General features: G+C 36.3%; 1 protein-coding gene across 3 annotated transcripts in view; it reads left to right on the top strand.

Annotated features, from left to right (window-relative positions):
- The first annotated feature begins 2270 nt into the window (after positions 1–2270).
- Positions 2271–22906, top strand: part of LOC123553419 (uncharacterized) — a 38122-nt gene continuing 17486 nt past the window's right edge. The window contains exons 1-2 of one of the 3 annotated variants that reach the window (XM_053541431.1): positions 2271–2553; positions 7753–7854. In XM_053541431.1, the coding sequence (XP_053397406.1) occupies positions 2507–2553; positions 7753–7854 (149 nt within the window). In that variant the 5' untranslated portion in view covers positions 2271–2506. The remainder of the gene's footprint in view (positions 2554–7752; positions 7855–22906) is intronic. The other 2 variants (XM_053541433.1, XM_053541432.1) reach the window with 2 other exon arrangements.

Below are 22906 nucleotides of genomic sequence, written 5' to 3' on the forward strand. Positions count from 1 at the left end.
TTATCTTAACTTGCATTCCATGGAATTGACTTGCATTTAGCGGTCCAAAATTTGAGCCCTGTGATTTGTGAAAGTAATTACATCTTCTGCATGATTATGGTTCTGACAACTCTTAAACTCTTGCATTTATGGAAAAAGTTTGAATTCAATTCCTTATAATTCTGACCAACTAATCGAGCATGCTTCAGAACTCCAGATTAAGGGCTGTATTTTTTTTAATTTCAAACTTGTTTTGGGATCAGATTGACTTTATTTTAAAATGTGGATGTATCAAAAAGAATTTATTTTAAAATGTGGTTGTATCAGTAGGACATGTAAACAGTATTACATTATTCCAAAGAAAGATCGAGCTGAATTGCATGTCTGCGCCAAGTTGCGCTTATCAACGCTATCCTGACTGTTGACAATTTGCACGGGTGCAAGTGAGTGTGGAATAAATGAAACAAACGCCGTAGCATAAAGTAAGCATTAACACATAATTTTTTTGGACTTCAAAAATTATGCGTCATAAAAATCTGAAAATAGGAAATAATTCTACCAAAACTGAAAGGGAACCAAGTTATTTTTTATTTCAATTTTTGTCATATGAACAGATGAACCAAGTTTGAAGAAATTCTTTTCTATTTTTCAAAAAATGTTAGTTTTTATGTCAAAAGCCCGATTGGGGCAATGTTTTCCCGCCCGTTTAAAATCTATATTTTTTTTTTTATAAGCCGATCCGATTCCCTATATTTAGGCCGGCACAGCTTATCGGCAGAATCATAAGCTCAATCAATTACTGTGTCAGTGTTCGAAATTCGCGGTAGTCCCACAGCCTGTGGCTACCAAATTTCAACTCGGGCTACCCATTTTCCCCAGGTACAAGCCCGACCAGGCTACTAAATTTTCCTATAAATTTGGGTTTTAAAAGTCATGCTAATTAAACGAACCGTACAGCATGGTTTATTTCATATGATCTCCATTAATAAACACTAAAGAAGACATCACGCATCTTCCAGACTGAGGAATGCTTATTGAATTGTTGTGGTTTTTTTTGCACTCTCATGTGTTGACAATCAAACACGAAGTGTCAAAGATGTAATCACAGCGCTAATTGGCTGAATACAATCACCTCTCACAAGTACCTGCAGTAGGCAGAGCTTAAATTATGCTATCAGTGTGTGTGTAAATGTGTATTCAGCACTCATTATTATATCTTGCAAATTGTCAAAAGTCCGAGTAGCAGTAATTGGCAAGTGCGATCTTAAAAAAAATCGGGCGTTATAGTTTACAAAATGTTAAATGGTGCAAATTAAGTATTTTATATTTTAAGGTGTTAAAGTTCGGGGTAGTGAAATTAGTGTCGGGCTAGTCCAAATAATTGTACTCGAGAGTTGAATATCGTTTTTTTTTTGACTTGTTGACTTGTCGATATCCGCCTCCTCTAGGTAGACAACGTAAAATATCAAAATGTAATATCGGTCTACATTTTTGTACTCCAGGTCTCATTATTTAGACTAAGTGTCAGGCTTGGAAAATTTCCTATCTGGTAGCCCAAGTGGTCTAGTGGATTCAAATCTGAGTTTCGCACACTGCTGTGTATACATGCAGTGAGCCTTAAGAAATAATAATCTAAAAGGCCCACTTCAAATTGATGAATAAATAAAAATGTAAAAAATAAGGAATTTCTATGCTATTTATGGGTGGTGTGTTTGTTTACATTATTATTATACAATGGAAAGGTAGTTCTCACGTTTCTAAATTGTCAACAGGCCAACCATGCACATGCTGTACTGGAGGGGCCGTCCATATTCTATATAAAAGTAAAATAATTCCATTAATCAGTCATGGGCCGAAAGTAAAATCACGGATTTCTTAATTTTAAAAATTCAATATAGCTTAGTAACAGAGAAGTTAAAGAAACTAAAGTACCGGAAAGGAATTAAAATACGATCTGAAAAGCGACACAAAAGGGGAACTATTCTCTCATTTCCCCCAGCTGAAGAATCGTTGGAGAATGTTTTTGTTTCCCCAAATTTTCAAAATGTCGCGCCAGTGTAACGTGTATCCACTCTCCCCTAAATATAAAAATGTTCAAAATGTCGCCGTTTCAAAATGCTACTTTAGTATGGAATAAAGCATGTTTGTATCACAAATTATATCAGTGTAGTCACGTTACCGGCTGATTAGCTTCTGACGCAACAAATTAACAGCTTACTTTTAATGTAATATTCTTTCGGGTCGCAGACATCTTATTTTTGCGGATATTGCGTTTCGCCTACTGATCTGACGGACGCTTATTAACATTAACGAAGACCGTGATATCCCGAATTTCATCGGGGTCGTCGCACGCCCAGGTCTAAACCGGAACTCCATTATTTTTTATTTGGATAGTATGTGTTGTTTGGATACCCTCGTATGTTACCGTAGTGGGATTCGATCCCGATTTTCGTCGCTTCGCGACGAAAATCGGTAAGATCGATTCCCTATTAGGAAAGGACTAGCAACGCGTACCAATTCCCACTGAATGGTGCAAATACAACATGTTTTTAGAACGGCAGAGGTAACATGGTGGTAAGTTAGCTTTAAACAGAATTTTTGTCACAGCAATACCAAACACTCCTCTTTGGCTTTTTAGCTCGACTATACTCGACCCCGGTGTCGTTCCTCGTCCGCATCTTTGTTAACGTTTTGATGCATTTTATCTCTGTTATAAATTACTTAATGAATTTGCTTCAAACTTAAAATAGTTATTCCTAATCATCACTCACGTCATATGGCGCAAGGGTCATAACTCTCACGTCAATATTTCATGAATTATCCCCCATTTTTACTTAGAATTTCAGATTAAAGTTTTGGTGCACTTTCATTCTATCTCGTTTATTACTAAAAGGATTTGATTCAGACTTGAAGTCATTACCCACATCACATGACACAAGGTCTATAACTCCGGCACCAATCATATATGAATTATGCCCCCTTTTTACTTAGAATTTTATGTTAGTTTTGATGCATGTTCACCATATCTCTGTTATTACAAAAGGGATTTGATTCAAACTTAAGATAATTGTTCAACATCATCACCCAAAAATCATTTGATCGTCGGCGTCGGTGTCGTTTAATTTTTTTGTTTAGGTCCAACTTATTTAAAAAAAACCATAAGAGCTACAGCTTTGAAACTTTGCACACGTGTTCGTCATCATTAGATGACTTAGTATGCCAAGAACCATAGCTCTAATGTGCATTTTGTCGAGATTATGGCCCTTTTTGTACTTGAAAATTTGAGTCTCTTCCTAAGTGTTTTTGTTTAGATCCAACTTTTCTCAAAAACTATAAGAGCTACAGCTTTGAAACTTTACACACTTGTTAATCAATAATTAGGTGACCATGTAGGCCAAGAACTATAACTCTAACCTGCATTTTGTCAGAATTGTGCTTTTTGTACTTAGAAATTCTGAACTATAACACTTTTCTTACATACTGTCCAGCACTTGCAGACGAGCGATGTCACCAACAGGCGGTGCTCTTGAAACATTTCACAGTCAATTATCAAGTTAGCTCACTCTTGTCTAAATTCAAAGTAAATTATAGCCCTTTTCGACTTAAAGGATTTGATTAAAGTTTTGCGTGCAAATAACTATCAAGCTAAGTGACAACCATATGTATTTCACTGATACCTTCTAGTAACCGAAAGAGATGATCCTTGGTTGATTTTGGTTGATTTTAATGTAAATGCAATCTTTTTCAACTAAATAAAAACTGGTTAAAGTTATGTGTGCAAAAACACATGTCATCAAACACTGTTTTTGGATATTTCTTTCCTTATCCCAGCTCTTTTATCATCATTTATTAATCAATATTTCTTAGTGAGAAAATGTATCTTTCATAGAGATATTATTCGTGTTTTAGCTTGTCTGCATTTATAAAATATCTATGAGGGGTTCTCGTTATATGATCGTCGGTGTCGGTTCAGATTTTTGCTTAGGTTCACTTTTTCTCATAAATTGTATGAGCTTTAGTTTTGAAACTTTGGGCACATGTTTATCATAATAAATGAGCAAACAGGTCAAGAACTAACTCTCGTATGCAGTCTGACAGAATTATGTCCCTTTTTGTACTTAAAAAATGTGTGTGTGTGTGTGTGTGTGTGTGTGTGTGTTTTAATACTTGTTATGTTCACATTACTCGGATACTATAAGAGAAATAGCTTTGGAACTTTGCAGCTATTCATCGGCGAGTGCGTTGACCAAGAACCATAACTCTGACATTGCATTTTGTCAGAATTATGGCCCTTTTAGTACATAGAAGGAATCTTTTGCTCCACTATTTGGAGAAAAGGTGTGCTATTCTATTAGCTTTCGTAAGCTTTCTTGGTTAGTTTTTTGGCAACCTTGATTTTGCTTTGTTACTATTGCTTATATCTTACTGTAACTTCACATTAACATTGTTCACCATGCAAACAAAGTATGTCAGGGGCAGGGCCCATTATACCCAAGGTCAAGGTCACCAAGGTGTTATACTCAGGTTATTTGTAAGGTTAAAGGTTTTCGGCAACCTTTGTTTTTTCTGTCATATCTTTAGTACTATTGCTTATATCTTACTGTAACTTCACATAAACATTGTCCAGCATACACACAAAGTTTGTGCAGGGGATTGGTCCATTATACTCAAGGTCAAGGACACCAAGTTGTTATGCTTTGAATTATTTTCATGTTAAAGTTTTTCGAAAGCTTCGTTTATAGACATATCTTTAGTACTTTAAAAGATAAAAATATAATTTAATTCCATCAAAATAAAGAATGTCAGTACCCTTTCCATACTTGACCTTTAACCGCTCTAAGTAGTAGGGTCTATTTATATCTTGGTGTATCTTCATTTTAAAGTAGAGGTCGCTTATTGAGACATATATTCATTTTACTGTCAAATCGCCGAATAGTGGAGCGCGCTGTCTTACGTACACCTCTTGTTTATCTAGGTCATAATAACAGCTATAGATAATATTAAACTTTGTAAAATTGTTTATTATCATTAAGCTAGTTCAAGTGGGTCAAACATCATAACTCTTCTTGCATCATATTAGAATTATGGCCCTTTTTAATTAAGAAAATTGGAATCACTCGGTTTATGTTCACTTTTTCAAATACTGTAGCTTTGAAACATTAAACATTTTTGTCATCAATAAGTAAGTAAGTAAGTAAGTAAGTAAGAATGTCAATTACCATAACCCTTTTTTGCGTATTGACTTATGTCAAGCACTTAGTGACGCACACACCTGCTCTTGTTAAATTTAGAAATACTTCAAATTATTAGTAGTGCTTTAAGTTGTCTGTAAGGCATGTCTTGCGTAACTCAAATCGTTGGTGGGACCTAGCTTCTTGCATTTTATTCTGTATTAACGAGTATTATATAAAAAAATAACATTACAAAACATGTAATTGATAATTTAGATATTCTATAGTTCTGTTTCACAAAGTGAGCCATATTCTTTCTCTTTTGTTATATTTTGCACACCAAAACATACAAAATGTACTTTATGATCAGGGCCCTCGTTTGCCGATTTTTGGGGCCGAAATTCGGCCCCGTTCCCCCCTCGAAATAGTATGCTTTTTTCCCCCGAAGTATAGAAAAATTCCCCCTCGAAAGAAAAAAAAAATCAAGCAAAAAATCGATACCCGATAGTCTTAGGAGCGTCTCGTAACTTAATGAGCCTGATAAAGTTTTACTCCTTCCTCTTATCAGTCATTTTCTACAGTAAAACTATATCCACGATAAACACGTGTATTCAAAATAAACACACGCGGTCATGCCCTCCTGCCTTTGATCTTCTGCTAAATTCCCGCTCTTTATCATGTGGACATGCCACGCTGATTTTTCTTTATCAGCAAGTTACGTCACGGCGAGTGAACATAGGTAATGAGAATCAATGAAGTGTTAACATTAATTGATAAAGCGGTACCCGTATTGAGCCTGCATACTGTCAAAAAGGCGCCAATTATTAAATTATCGTAATTAAGCGACCAGCTGATTACCGAGATTTCTTCATGCAAACTTTAAATAAGCTCATTGTTTAATGATTGTACCTTAATATCAACCAGAAAATCCACAAATTAAATGGATTTGGAAAGTAAAAATAAGTTTAGAATGTCCGTTTTACGATTCTAATTACACCCGATGACATATGCAATTTTTCCAAAATTCACTAAAAAACTTGACACACAATGCAATTTTTAATGAAAAGTAGCATCATTATTTGAGGAACTATCTCTGGTTTACCTTAGTGGACCAAGTTTACTGCAAAAACAACATTTCAGAGGACATTCCAAAAGTGTACCAGTATCCGGATAGTACGTTTTTGGATACATTTTTACAGTGTTTTAGCATTTTTCTGCTAACAAACAAAAATATTGAAGAAAAACCACATCAAATTAAAATGAATTTTGATAAAAATTGATTTACAATATCAGATTATATGACCTGAAACAGAAATTATTATTATGTTATTATGATGTAACATGTTCTTGGTTTTAGTAGCTATTAATTACTTAGTATTACTTTATAAGAAAATATAGTCAATTGTATCGATGTGTTGGGGCAGGACTCTTGTATTTTGAAAAAGGACCCTTCAAAATTTTGACCCAGGGGTCCTGGGACTCTTGGGTTTCCAGGTCTAGTGGAACCCCTGGTTTTACTGATCCGTATAATACACGCGTTTTTCAGTTCCCGGGATGCGTTTATGCAAAGTTACTTAACTTTGAAAAAAAATGTCGCATAATGCACATCATACCGTAAAAAGATCACGGATGCAACAGGGGCGAAATGCGCAAAAAAGATTTGCTTTTTAAGCAGCATGCTCTCAAAAAAACAAACTACTGTCACAGACACCACTGTTTCATCAGGACCAGACATGCACAATCAGGTAGATACGATGAAGGGAAGCCCTGCTCCGGCTGCTGCTGAGACAATGTCCGTGGATACTGCTAGTGCTACCGATAATGACGACATGTGAACCTCGCTTGGATATCACATAACTGATTTAATAAAAGAGAATAAAAGTTGCCTGTTTTTAATAGATTATGTTCTGTACAATACTTCAGATATATTCACATTAGTTTCATATCTGTAATATTCAATTGACCTTAATTTCATATCTCCAGAATGAATTCCCCCCTCCCTTGAAAACGACGCGAAATTCCCCCCTCCAAGGGCCCCGGCCCCAATCCCCCAAAATGTAGAGAGGGCCCTGATGATCTTTATATTGAACCTTATTATACAACAACACGTTAATCAGCTGTGTTCTTGTCCAAGTCAGTCATTGATTTGAAACATCTTGTACTAAACTGAATTGCAAACACGATTTGTGGCACGTTCATGTCAGAGCTCTGGATAGTTTGGTATTTGTAACAAATAGCCGTACGTAGGTGGGAGACTGATGTTATCACGGTAAAATCAAGCTCCTTACAAAGTTCAAACCCTGAACGTTCGGGCTAGGAGTATAATTCACACTCTTCTACTGGACCTGCAATAGAGTACTGCGAAAGAACACCAGTAAATGTGGGTTGCACACGAAAAATCCATGCAATGGCAATTGTCTTAAGTTTGACTTTAAAAAACTATACCATTGAAATTTTGTCATGGAATTCGAAAAGTAAATAAAAGTTGAAAATGTGCGGTGAACAATGATGATGACTATTGTATCTAAGAAATACGTTATTTAATATTGCGCATCAATGTGCAACGACGGATTACTAATCTGTTTGTCCTGTGTTATTGCAGCCTGATCCAACTGCAGACAGTACTGATCTATGCCTTCAAACTTAGATTGACAGATGAAAATTCTAGTGACGTTAAACTACTCGCACGTACCGAGGAGAGCATGTAAGTTGAAATAGATTAAATAATAGGTTTTATTAAATGTTTGGCGTCGAGGGAGTGAAATAAAGCTATTTCATAATTTTCGTTTTACACTATTGTAAAAAAGGTGATACGTTGGTCGAATTGGCTTGATCTAAAACAGGTAAAGAAAGAAGAATTTTTGATGTTTTAGCAGGAAAAGCTAACGTGTGATAAAAAGAATAATACATTTTATAGTGGACCGGCGGTCTTGTAGTAACACGCTTGTCTGTCAGTCCAGAGGTCAGGGGTTCGAATTCCGGTTCAGGCACTGGAAATTTCTGAGATGCCCTTTGAGTGTCTTCCACCTAATTAAGAGGCTTGTACTGGTTCTTCCCAGGAAAGATGGCTTCGCGTGTATCTGTGCTATACATCGGGCACGCTAAAGAACCAGACTGTCTATTCGCAAAGAGCCCGGCTAAGTTAGCTGGACAGGCCTGTATCTAAAAAAAGATTTTTCTCCATATGTTCTGGGGGCTTTATCTCACTCTGTCCCTCTGGTCAGATCGCTCTTTGTCTTTACTAGTAGAGGATGAATTTGGCGCCCTGTGTAGCTGCGTTTGCTATGTATGTAAAGCGCATTTGAACGTGTTTATCATGAAAAGGGCGCTATATAAATCTGGTAATAATAAAAGATAATGATGATGATGATGATGATGATGATAATAATAATATTTTTTGCCTTTCCACATTGAATTTATTACACTCGTCGAATAAAACAGATAAAATGCTCAACAGACATTTTATACTTTTATACCGCTTGTTAACAGATTCAGTATGAAAAGACACTCATGTAATATCCTCTATGTAAATCACACTAAGCTGATAAATCTTCCGTATTAAACACAAGGTACAGGCTCTTACATTATGGCAAACGGTCAAGTTATTTTTTTCATGTACTGGACTATAATTTATTCAGTGTTTAATGTATCTTTAATTCTTTTTAGCGCTCTAGTGCCTGTATTGTTGAATAAACCGTTTTGACAAGATGTAAATTTCAGCTGTGAGTCGCAGTTCCACATATTTTCTTTTCTGTTTTCTTTTCATATACAGGTATAAAGTTATGTGATAACAAAACAAGTACATAAATTAGGTAATATTTTAACAATGGCTAGTCTAAAAGGTGATTAGAACGAAGTCATAGAATATTATACACTTCGTTTGACCGTCAGTACTTTATTGCGTGATATCAGAAATCAATTTCCATGAATTATGCCAGAATTTCAGATTGAAATATCGATGCACATTCACTTCGTTTCTTTTACAACTTAAGGGATATGGTTGTAATTAAAAGTAGTTATTTCTTGTTATTATCAGTAATCAGTATCATATCTAACATGGAACATAACTATGAAAACTATACTTCATGAATTATGTTTCTTTTGCTTTTGTATGTTAACTTTAAACCGGTGCATTTATGAAATCCTTGCATTTTCTTCGCCATTTGAGCCGTGCCATGGGAAAACCAACATAGTGGGTTTGCGACCAGCAGGGATCCAGACCAGCCTGCGCATCCGCGCAGTCTGGTCAGGCTCCATGCAGTTCGCTTTTAAAGCCTATTGGAATTGGAGAAACTGTTAGCAAACAGCATGGATCCTGACCAGACTGCGCAGATGCGCAGGCTGGTCTGGATCCATGCTGGTCGCAAAGCCACTATGTTGGTTTTCCCATGGCACGGCTCATTTGCATTCAGTTGCATTTGCCATTTGCACTCCTGTTTTATAACTAGAATTTCCATATGGAAAAAGCAATAACATGTGATTAAAATGAAGAAGCTATCGTTCTTGCTTGTGGAAGGTCTGCGGCTTTATCCAGGTTTAATCACCAGATCCTGAAATAATGCTAGGACTGAGGGGCATCTGGAGTCTTCCTTTATCATGAACTAGTTTACCACGAGCATGTGTGACGTTAAACCCGACAAATATCGTTCAGTGTGTCGATCTGACATTGAATGAACATGTTACATTATCTAAAAAGTTATGCCCCTTTTTAGAGTTGTGAGGAGTTTCGTAGTACGTTTTCTAAATAAAACACGCAGTTGTATTTTAAACGTATAAATATTCAATTGGTTATTTATGATATTTATTAAACTAAGGATTTCCGCGAAGTGTAACTGAATATTCTAGCTCCTTAGAGACGGTCGGGTCTAATACTTACCTTATAGGTTAAAATGCAGTTATTTGGTCAAAGATGTGCTTCGTGGTGTATCGAAAGAAGTCCCTAATAAATATATCCTAATTTTTCCATTTTTCGCTCATTTGCGCGTAAATCGGGGGCCAAATGGGCATTAATTCACTCGTGGAATGAATTTTACATAAAATAGGACACTTTTCATGCTAATATTCGCATGCTTTCGAGTTGTTTACTTGAAAACGAAAGTAGGGTGTTTATTTTGCGGACCGCTTTCAGAAATGCGGCAATATGAGGGTACCTGACTTCAGTTGACTTGCATTTCACTGCATAATATTCAACACCCCTTTTTAGCTCACCTGTCACAAAGTGACAAGGTGAGCTTTTGTGGCGGTGTCCGTCGTCCGTCGTGCGTGCGTCCGTGCGTCCGTCCGTAAACTTTTCTTTGTGACATCTCTAGAGGTCACATTTTTCATGGGATCTTTATGAAAATGGGTCAGAATATTCATCTTGGTAAATTCTAGGTCAAGTTCGAAACTGGGTCACGTGCCTTCAAAAACTAGGTCAGTAGGTCTAAAAATAGAAAAACTTTGTGACCAATCTAGAGGCCATAATTTTCAATGGATCTTCATGAAAATTGGTCAGAATGTTCACCTTGATGGTATCTAAATCAAGTTTGAAACTGGGTTACGTGCCTTCAAAAACTAGGTCAGTAGGGTTAAAAATAGAAAAACCTTGTGACCTCTCTAGAGGCCACATATTTCAGAAGATCTTCATGAAAGTTGGTTAGAACGTTCACCTTAATAATATCTAGGTCAAGTTCGAAACTGGGTCACGTGCCATCAAAAACTAGGTCAGTAGGTCAGATAATAGAAAAACCTTGTGACCTCTCTAAAGGCCACATTTTTCATGGGATCTGTATGAAAGTTGGTCTGAATGTTCATCTTGATGATATCTAGGTCAAGTTCGAAACTGGGTCACGTGCGGTCAAAAACTAGGTCAGTAAGTCTAGAAATAGAAAACCCTTGTGACCTTTCTAGAGGCCAAATATTTCACAAGATCTTCATGAAAATTAGTCAGAACGTTCAGCTTGATGATGTCGAGGCCAAATTCGAAACTGGGTCACGTGCCATTAAAAACTAGGTCAGTAGGTCTAAAAATAGATAAACCTTGTGACCTCTCTAGAGGCCATATGTTTCATGAAATCTTCATGAAAATTAGCCGGAATATTCACCTTGATAATATCTAGGTCAAGTTCGAAACTGGGTCACGTGCCTTTAAAAACTAGGTCAGTAGGTCAAAAAATAGAAAAACATTGTGACCTCTCTAGAGGCCATATTTTCCATGGGATCTGTATGAAAGTTTGTCTGAATGTTCATCTTGATGATATCTAGGTCAAGTTTGAAACTGGGTCACGTGCCGTCAAAAACTAGGTCAGTAGGTCAAATAATAGAAAAACCTTATGACCTCTCTAAAGGCCATATTTTTCAATGGATCTTCATGAAAGTTGGTCTGAGTGTTCATCTTGATGATATCTAGGTCAAGTTCGAAACAGGGTCATGTGCGGTCAAAAACTAGGTCAGTAGATCTTAAAATAGAAAAACCTTGTGACCTCTCTAGAGGCCATACTTGTGTGAATGGATCTCCATAAAAATTGGTCAGAATGATCATCTTGATGATATCTAGGTCAAGTTCGAAAGTGGATCACGTGCCATCAAAAGTAGGTCAGTAGGTCAAATAATGTAAAAACGTTTTGACCACTCTAGAGGACATATTTTTCATTGGATCTGTATGAAAGTTGGTCTGAATGTTTATCTTGATGACATCTAGGTCAGGTTTGAAACTGGGTCAACTGCGATCAAAAACTAGGTCAGTAGGTCTTGAAATAGAAAAACCTTGTGACCTCTCTAGAGGCCATACCCTTGAATGGATCTTCATGAAAATTGGTCAGAATGTTCACCTTGATAATATCTAGGTCAAGTTTGAAACTCAAATCCTCATCTAAACTTAAATTTAAGGTCTAAACTCAAATCTAAAAGTAAACCTTAAGTAAGGTCTCAACTGAAATGTAAAACTTAAACTTTAAGTGAGGTATAAAGTTTCTCATCTTTCTGCACTAAGCACTAAAGTTAGGTATAAACGCTTCGGTTGGCCGCAGCAGGGGTTAATGGCTGGTGGGAACGCGCGCGACCGTCTTACGTGCGTACGCACTCGCGTCCGGTAGTTCTTCATCTTTCTGCCCTGAGCACTAAATTTAGGTCTAAACTCAAATCTTAAGCTAAACTAAAATTAGGTGTCAACTCAGCCTTCTGCACTAAGCACTAAAGTTAGGTATAAACTCAAATCCTCACCTAAACTTAAATTTAAGGTCTAAACTCAAATCTAAAAGTAAATCTTAAGTAAGGTCTCAACTGAAATGTAAAACTTAAACTTTAAGTGAGGTATAAAGTTTCTCATCTTTCTGCACTAAGCACTAAAGTTAGGTATAAACGCTTCGGTTGGCCGCAGCAGGGGTTAATGGCTGGTGGGAACGCCCGCGACCGTCTTACGTGCGTACGCACTCGCGTCCGGTAGTTCTTCATCTTTCTGCCCTGAGCACTAAATTTAGGTCTAAACTCAAATCTTAAGCTAAACTAAAATTAGGTGTCAACTCAGCCTTCTGCACTAAGCACTAAAGTTAGGTATAAACTCAAATCCTCACCTAAACTTAAATTTAAGGTCTAAACTCAAATCTAAAATCAGGTCTAAACTCAAATCTAAAAGTAAACCTTAAGTAAGGTCTCAACTGAAATGTAAAACTTAAACTTTAAGTGAGGTATAAAGTTTCTCATCTTTCTGCACTAAGCACTAAAGTTAGGTATTAAACGCTTCGGTTGCCGCAGCAGGGGTTAATGGCTGGTGGGAACGCGCGCGACCGTCTTACGTGCGTACGCACTCGCGTCGGTAGTTCTTCATCTTTCTGCCCTGAGCACTAAATTTAGGTCTAAATCAATCTTAAGCTAAACTAAATTAGGTGTCAACTCAGCCTTCTGCACTAAGCACTAAAGTTAGTATAAACTCAAATCCTCACCTAAACTTAAATTTAAGTCTAAACTCAAATCTAAATCAGGTCTAAACTCAAATCTAAAGTAAACCTTAAGTAAGGTCTCAACTGAAATGTAAAACTTAAACTTTATAGTGAGGTATAGTTTCTCATCTTTCTGCACTAAGCACTAAAGTTAGGTATAAACGCTTCGGTTGGCCGCAGCAGGGGTTAATGGCTGGTGGGAACGCGCGCGACCGTCTTACGTGCGTACGCACTCGCGTCCGGTAGTTCTTCATCTTTCTGCCCTGAGCACTAAATTTAGGTCTAAACTCAAATCTTAAGCTAAACTAAAATTAGGTGTCAACTCAGCCTTCTGCACTAAGCACTAAAGTTAGGTATAAACTCAAATCCTCACCTAAACTTAAATTTAAGGTCTAAACTCAAATCTAAAATCAGGTCTAAACTCAAATCTAAAAGTAAACCTTAAGTAAGGTCTCAACTGAAATGTAAAACTTAAACTTTAAGTGAGGTATAAAGTTTCTCATCTTTCTGCACTAAGCACTAAAGTTAGGTATAAACGCTTCGGTTGGCCGCAGCAGGGGTTAATGGCTGGTGCGAACGCGCGCGACCGTCTTACATGCGTACACACTCGCGTCCGGTAGTTCTTCATCTTTCTGCCCTGAGCACTAAATTTAGGTCTAAACTCAAATCTTAAGCTAAACTAAAATTAGGTGTCAACTCAGCCTTCTGCACTAAGCACTAAAGTTAGGTATAAACTCAAATCCTCACCTAAACTTAAATTTAAGGTCTAAACTCAAATCTAAAAGTAAATCTTAAGTAAGGTCTCAACTGAAATGTAAAACTTAAACTTTAAGTGAGGTATAAAGTTTCTCATCTTTCTGCACTAAGCACTAAAGTTAGGTATAAACGCTTCGGTTGGCCGCAGCAGGGGTTAATGGCTGGTGGGAACGCGCGCGACCGTCTTACGTGCGTACGCACTCGCGTCCGGTAGTTCTTCATCTTTCTGCCCTGAGCACTAAATTTAGGTCTAAACTCAAATCTTAAGCTAAACTAAAAATTAGGTGTCAACTCAGCCTTCTGCACTAAGCACTAAAGTTAGGTATAAACTCAAATCCTCACCTAAACTTAAATTTAAGGTCTAAACTCAAATCTAAAATCAGGTCTAAACTCAAATCTAAAAGTAAACCTTAAGTAAGGTCTCAACTGAAATGTAAAACTTAAACTTTAAGTGAGGTATAAAGTTTCTCATCTTTCTGCACTAAGCACTAAAGTTAGGTATAAACGCTTCGGTTGGCCGCAGCAGGGGTTAATGGCTGGTGGGAACGCGCGCGACCGTCTTACGTGCGTACGCACTCGCGTCCGGTAGTTCTTCATCTTTCTGCCCTGAGCACTAAATTTAGGTCTAAACTCAAATCTTAAGCTAAACTAAAATTAGGTGTCAACTCAGCCTTCTGCACTAAGCACTAAAGTTAGGTATAAACTCAAATCCTCACCTAAACTTAAATTTAAGGTCTAAACTCAAATCTAAAATCAGGTCTAAACTCAAATCTAAAAGTAAACCTTAAGTAAGGTCTCAACTGAAATGTAAAACTTAAACTTTAAGTGAGGTATAAAGTTTCTCATCTTTCTGTACTAAGCACTAAAGTTAGGTATAAACACTTCGGTTGGCCGCAGCAGGGGTTAATGGCTGGTGGGAACGCGCGCGACCGTCTTACGTGCGTACGCACTCGCGTCCGGTAGTTCTTCATCTTTCTGCCCTGAGCACTAAATTTAGGTCTAAACTCAAATCTTAAGCTAAACTAAAATTAGGTGTCAACTCAGCCTTCTGCACTAAGCACTAAAGTTAGGTATAAACTCAAATCCTCACCTAAACTTAAATTTAAGGTCTAAACTCAAATCTAAAATCAGGTCTAAACTCAAATCTAAAAGTAAACCTTAAGTAAGGTCTCAACTGAAATGTAAAACTTAAACTTTAAGTGAGGTATAAAGTTTCTCATCTTTCTGCACTAAGCACTAATGTTAGGTATAAACGCTTCGGTTGGCCGCAGCAGGGGTTAATGGCTGGTGGGAACGCGCGCGACCGTCTTACGTACGTACGTACTCGCGTTAGGTAGCTCTTCATCTTTCTGCCCTGAGCACTAAATTTAGGTCTAAACTCAAATCTTAAGCTAAACTAAAATTAGGTGTCAACTCAGCCTTCTGCACTAAGCACTAAAGTTAGGTATAAACTCAAATCCTCACCTAAACTTAAATTTAAGGTCTAAACTCAAATCTAAAATTAGGTCTAAACTCAAATCTAAAAGTAAACCTTAAGTAAGGTCTCAACTGAAATGTAAAACTTAAACTCTAAGTGAGGTATAAAGTTTCTCATCTTTCTGCACTAAGCACTAAAGTTAGGTATAAACTGAAATCCTCACCGAAACTTAAATTTAAGGTCTAAACTCAAATCTAAAATTAGGTCTAAACTCAAATCTAAAAATAAACCTTATGTAAGGTCTCAACTGAAATGTAAAACTTAAACTTTAAGTGAGGTATAAAGTTTCTCATCTTTCTGCACTAAGCACTGAAGTTAGGTATAAACGCTTCGGGGTGCCGCAGCAGGGGTTAATGGCTGGTGGGAATGAGCGTGACCGTTTTATGTACGTACGTACTCGCGTGCGGTTATTCTTCATCTTTCTGCCCTGAGCACTAAATTTAGGTCTAAACTCAAATCTTAAGCTAAATTTAAATTAGGTGTCAATTCAGCCTTCTGTACTAAGCACTAAAGTTAGGTATAAACTCAAATCCTCACCTAAACTTAAATTTAATGTATAAACTCAAATCTAAAATTAGGTCTAAACTCAAATCTAAAGAGAACCTTAAGTAAGGTCTCAACTCAAATCTAAAACTTAAACTTTAAGTGAGGCATAAAGTTTCTCATCTTTCTGCACTAAGCACTACTGGCAATCTGACCTATGGGTGATAACTTGAGGGAAAAAGTGTCGGCAATGCCACCGTGTCAACCATTTTATGGCAGGTTTTTTAGCCTTTGATCTGTAATAATGCATTTTAATATAAGAAATAAATTGTGAGTCAAACGAAAGAGTAAATTACTTACAATGATTATTTATCAGTAATAGAATGTTTAAAGACCGTGTTAAAAATATTGCAAATTTTTACTTTCATCATATTTCCATAAAATGTTGCTTCTTTTTTCAATCAAAATGTTAAAACCTGATATTATTAACAGCATGATATTATATATTATAAATACAACATAAAATTGAGGTTTAAACGTAGATCTAGTTCACAATATTATGTAATATAGAACATAGAATATTTCAAACGCAGCCTCATTAAGATTGAATTTTAACATTTATTAGATAAATTAAGCTGTTTTTTAATTTATACTATGTTCGTTATTTTTATATAAATTTGAGGTAATATGGATTATTGAAAGTCTATGAAACCTTTATTACGCATTAATTGGCCGAAATATGATGATAATTGTAACTGTACTTACCGGTAAATAAAAGATTTCATTTAATTGGGGGAAAATTGAACTGAAAGAAAACAGGTAGGCATACATTTTAAACGTTTCCTTCTCTATAATCATAAGTTTACAAACGTTAGTTCTAAATGAAAACAAAACACGTATCATATTGGTAAAGAACGCTAATGAGTTAAATAATATTGTGAAATACATGTAAACGTAAGTTTCATATTGTATGATTCTGATATTAATTTTTATCATTTTGAAATAAAGTTACATTTTTATGGAAATAGGATAGAAGTGAAAATCTGCAAAGTTTTAAAGGTTAAAACGTTTTATTTCGCATAAATAGCTTATTTTCAGAGGCTTATTCTTCCGTTTGACAAACTATTTAATTTTATATTAAGATTACTGATCGAAAGCCAAAAAAACTGGAATAAAATGGTTGACACGGGGGGTGGGGGGGGGGGGGACTGGAATAAAATGGTTGACACGGGGGGGGGGGGGCATTGCCGACATTTTCTTCCTCGAGTTATCCCTCTTAGGTCCGATCGCCGGTAGTGTTGGTTATTGTTTTACGCTCGGGTCCCATTGCCGGTACTGTTGGTCGTTGTTTTACGCTCGGGTCCCATTGCCGGTACTGTTGGCCGGTGTTTTCTGCATTGTATCTGATAATATCAATCTCCTAATAAAATTGAATCTATTACTTGTAAATAAGTTTCCATGTACCACCTATAAATCATATCTTTTTTAAATAATAAATGAATTTTATAAATCATTCATCCGCTAAATTATGTTTTATTCGTTTTTAAGCATGCTTTTTTATTCTATTGTGAAAGTGGACTTTTTACCTGGATTTACTTGTGTTTTATGCAAAATAGCTTAGAGATCGGATATTGCACGCTCAGCCGGATACGGCACCCTCTGATCAAGATATTACGTAACATTTAATTGGCATTAATAAACATCCTGTTTCCTGATCATCACCAGTCTTGTGGGGTCTCTTTTTCCTGACATTTAATAACCAGGTATATTAATCAAAAGGGGTGGTGTTAAGTGTTGGGAAAGTGATTTTTGTTTTGTTTTTTATTTTTTTGTTTTATTTTTTGGTGGTAATTGCCAATCTGTTGAAAATTTAAAAGTGGTGCAAAATTTAGTTTAGAAAATTCTGATAATTTGGTCTGTAGAAAGCACGGATTTACAACCGAAGTAAATATGATCAATTTACTGTTATTTTATTCTTGATGAAATGCATATGAGATTATCTACTCTGCCCGTGTTTTTGTAAAGGATATATATGTCTGAGACAGATATTTTTAAGATCTTTTCTAAGATAGAAAAAAAATAATAGGGACAAAATATCTTAGAAAACGAGTCTTTATCTTAAATTTCAAGACAAGCGTCCTTAAGATTTCGTGACTTTTTTTTCTAAGATATTTTTAAGATTCTTAGCCCATTTATGTTTAAGGTTTTCAAGGATAGCAACTAAGAAAATTTCAATCTTAGATGAAAGTTTTCAACCTCAGAATTGTTTAAAATAGGATAAAAATAGTCAAAGAGTGCATGAAAATATGGAGCTTGAGCTAAACTGATGTTATATGGATTGGAAAATTTCTTGAACAATTTGATATTATACTGTGAAAATAGATTATCATTGAAAGAATATGATCGAATTGAAAGAATATGATCGAATATCTTTCATTTCAATGACTGCAGGAATAGCACAATGTATTATCATATGTGATTAACTCATATTAATCTTATAAAGAGATATTTAAATGAAAAAAGGTACATCGTTCTTTAAGTATAAATTATCATTCCATGACTAGAGTCACAAGACTGTATTCGTCACATAGACACATCTTTTTTTTAAATTAATAAGTATTTCTATTATATGGAATAAAGACCTTTAAAGTACATGTATACATCTGTATAGAAAGATCAAAGACAAACAATTTAATATTTAATGTATGATACATATAGTAATAGAACAAGTAAATAACAGTATCATCAATAATAGAAGCACGTAACTTTCAATAAAAGGGTTGACTTTTTAAATTGATTTCATATGTATTCAAAGACGGTCAAAGATCAAATTTCAATATTCAACATTAAAATCATTTGAATGATCTTCAAATTAGAACACATACATTTTAGAACCCGTAATTTTTATATCACATTCATGATATCTTTTGCGCAATTCGGTAAAAAATAAAGATAAATATGTTATGAAGCGTTTTTCAAAATAATTCTCCAATACTTACCTAAATAAATTAAATAATACATAAATTCACCTTAAAATGCATCATAAATAATTAATAGGTTAATGTATAAACACCTTTCGGCGCAACGCCGCCGAAAGGCTGAAAGGCCGGCGTTCGGGCCATCATGTGATCACTCGATGTCACGTGATGGCCCGAACGCCGGCCGTTCGGCGGCGTTGCGCCAAAAATAGAGGTTGCCAGGCTGCTAAGTTCACGCTGCTAGGCTGCCAAGTTCACGCTGCTAGGCTGCCAACATCATTTAGAAGCACATATCAATTATTGCCATATTGCACAATAAAGTACAAGTGTCGTTTTTTTATTTAGTTCTAACAAGAGTCTACGGTGGTATGTTTAGGACATACATTTATTTTTTAAAGATTTAATACCTTAGTATGCTTAGGACATGCATTTATTTTTATGCCCCCGAAGGGAGGCATATTAGTTTTCAACTGTCCGTCCGTTAGTTAGTTAGTTAGTTCGTTCGTTCGTCACAACGTTAACTTTTTGCATGAAGGCACTTTACCCAGGACCTTCAAACTTCACATGCTGATAGTACTTATTGAGTACTCCAACCCTACTGACTTTGGGGTCACCAGGACAAAGGTCAAGGTCACAGGGACCAATGTCAACTTTTTGCATGAAGGCCTTTTACTCGCGAACCACTGCGCCCAGGACCTTCAAACTTCAAATGCTGATAGTACTTATTGAGTACACTACCCCTACTGACTGTGGGGTTATCAAGTCAAAGGTCAATGTCACAGGGGCCAACGTTAACGTTTAGCATGAAGGCACTTTACTCTCGAACCCTTCAAACTTCACATGCTGATAGTACTTATTTAGTACACCAACCCTACTGACTTTGGGATCACCGGGTCAAAGGTCAAGGTCACAGGGGCCAACGTTAACATTTTGCATGAAGGCACTTTACTCGCGAACCACTGCACCCAGGACCTTCAAACTTCACATGCTGTTAATACTTATAGAGTACACCACCCCTACTGACTTCGGGGTCACCAGGTCAAAGGTCAAGGTCACAGGGGCAAGGTTACCTTTTGCATGAAGGCACTTAACTCGTGAACCACTGCACCCAGGACCTTCAAACTTCACATGCTGATAGTACTTATTGAGTACACCAACCCTACTGACTTTGGGGTCACCAGGTCAAAGGTCAAGGTCACAGGGGCCAACGTTAACTTTTTGCATGAAGGCACTTTACTCGCGAACCACTTCATCCAGGACCTTTAAACTTTACATGCTGATAGTACTTATTGAGTACACCACCTCTACTGACTTTGGGATTGGGTCAAAGGTCAAGGTCACCAGGTCAAAGGTCAAGGTGCTGCGGGGGCATTTGTCACCATTAGTGACAGCTCTTGTTTAAAAAATAAAATTTCTGTTGCGCATGACATCTTATCTCGTGCGCACGACATCTTATCTCAAGCGCTCGACATCTTACCTTGTGCGCACGACATCTTACCTCGTGCGCACGACATCTTATCTTGGGCCTACGACATTTTATCTTGAGCGTACGACATTTTATCTCGTGCGCACGACATCTTAATTATCTCGAGCCCACGACATCTATCTATCTGTCTTTGTGTGTATAAACTTACCGACAACTAGATAATTAGGGTCCCGCCTATTCACATGTTATTTAAACTTCGCACAAGATCATTTGGGAGAGCAGTGCACATAATTAGTCATCCTATCTTCAAAATTAAACGAACGTAATTAATGATGATTACTGTATGTTAGAATAGCAACAAATAGCAGTTCTACTGATAGTAACAGATTCGCACGTTGTCAGGAAAGTTATAAAATTGCATGCATTAATTAAGTGGTTCCAAACGGCAGGGCAAATTCTTTAATATTTGCGAAGCCTACAATAAATCTTTATTTTGTCCTTTGAGCTTTCGCTGAATTTTTGCTGCCATTTTTATCAGTTTGTTTATTTTAATAAATTACTACCCTTCCAACTCGTGACAGGTTAAAGTATAAATGAAAGAAAAGCAAAAACGGTGGCAGTCGTAAGTTTTTACTGATCAAAAGTGTATAGATAAGATGTCGTGCGCTCGAGATAAGATGCTGTGCACACGAGATGATTTAATCCTAAAAATGCGTGTCCTATACATACAACCGTAGAAATCTGAGTAAATCAGAATTATTGGTAAGCGGGTATGCTCAATACAAAGCAAGTATCCAATCTCATGTTAATAAGGCAATAAATCGCATACTGGCGGATTCAAACAGTTCTTAGTTTGTTTGTCCTGTGGAGCATTTTCCCTTGAATTTAATGTCATTTGTGATGAAATAACTTAACATAGTAGTATACAAATGCTTGGCATTTTGGTGGCATTGTCTTCATTCGAATGTGCGAATATGGTATCATTCACATACAGCAATCTAGTCTCATTTTGAGGTTTTGGTGCACTGAATTTTTGAAATATTCGTCACTATCATAGAAGAGAATTCATGAATTGACATGTGATCTAAGTGAATTTTTACAGAAGTTTTATACCCGCAAATTATTGAAGATCTGCATGGGCCTTTTAAAGTTTTTGATAAAGTCAATATCCCTGTCACTATCAGAGTATTGACTGAAACTTATGATAGTTATTTACTACCACAGTCTGAACTAAGAGAAACAATCTGATTAAAATTTTTAACTTAAGATCTTTTTGGTTAATTTTTTTTGATAAAGTCGAATATCTCTGTTACTATGAAAGCTTTTAATTTGAAATTTGAAATAGTTATTTACTATCACAGTTTTGAGTAAGAGAACAAATCCCAATAATTCTGATTGAATTTTGACAGATTTATACCCCTTTTTAACCTAGAATTTCAAGTTTGGTTAAAGTTTTTGATGAAGTCAAATATTTCTGTTACTATCAAAGTTTTTGACTTGAAACTTAAAATAGTTATTTACTATTAAAGTCTACTCCAGGAGTAACAATTCCTATAACTTTGATTGAATTTTGACAGAGTTATGCCCCTTTTCAACTTTGAATTTTTTGGTTAAAGTTTATATAACGTCCAATATCTCTTGATGTTGTTACTATCAAAGCTATTGACTTAAAACTTAAAGTAATTATTTATTATCAAAGGCTACACCATAAGAAACAATTCCCATAATTCCGATTAGAATTTTGACATATTTATGCCCCTTTTACTGGAAAAGCTCTATTTCAGAGTCAAGCACTGAGAAAAGTCGAGCGTGCTGTCGTACAGTCATCTCTTTGTTTTTATTAGTGATCAATTTATTGAGAGTGTCGAATTTCTCGTCGAAACAAGGATTTCGGTTGTCTGGACCGTTGGCATCTGTGTGAATGGACACAAAATGAATTAATTAGTGACCGCGCCATGGGAAAACCAACATAGTGAGTGGTTTGCGACCAACTCTTGGACTCCAGGACCTCACTGGGGACTAAATCCAGCGCGAGTCTGGTTACCAGGCCCGCTGTGGAATATCGCCCTGTTCGCTAATTAAAATGGATTTCCCCAGATTCATGTGTCTGTACGAAACGAACTAGCAAGCTGGATCCTGACCAGACTGCGACGGCAGCTGGCAGGTCATGATCCAATGCATCCATGCTCGCGGTCCGCAAAGCACTATGTTGGTTTTCTCATGGCGCGGCTCCTTTGAAATAGATTTAAGACCTTAGTGGTCTTTTACTTCGAATGTATTCATTGCAAACGCTAGAAATGAAACAACTAAATTAGCTTAACATATTGCATTTATATTTTAATTTAAGGGTGGCTCATTTCTACTGCAAGTAATTCTCCGAATGGTTAATATTTTCAGGAATTTTTGCAGAGACGTTATCTCTATCTGTTTGTTAAAAATACAACAAAAACATTTCTTTCGTATCAGGAAAATAAGACAAAGTACATTCATAAACGGAATGTGGCCAGTAAGTATTTTTTTCAATCAATTTACGTTACGTGGCTACCGCTCACAAACTAGGAATTTAAGATATGGCTTGACTCTTCAGCTTTAATAACTTCCATGTTTTATCTAAGACGTCAATGAAATACATTAGGAACGAGAGGCCAGTTTAATGTTACCGAACAATTCCATACAAAAAATGGGACATTGGATGCTGATCAAAGTTTTTTGTTTGTTTG

The sequence above is a fragment of the Mercenaria mercenaria genome, chromosome 4, assembly GCF_021730395.1.
Source record: "Mercenaria mercenaria strain notata chromosome 4, MADL_Memer_1, whole genome shotgun sequence".
NCBI classification, from domain to species: Eukaryota; Metazoa; Mollusca; class Bivalvia; order Venerida; family Veneridae; genus Mercenaria; species Mercenaria mercenaria.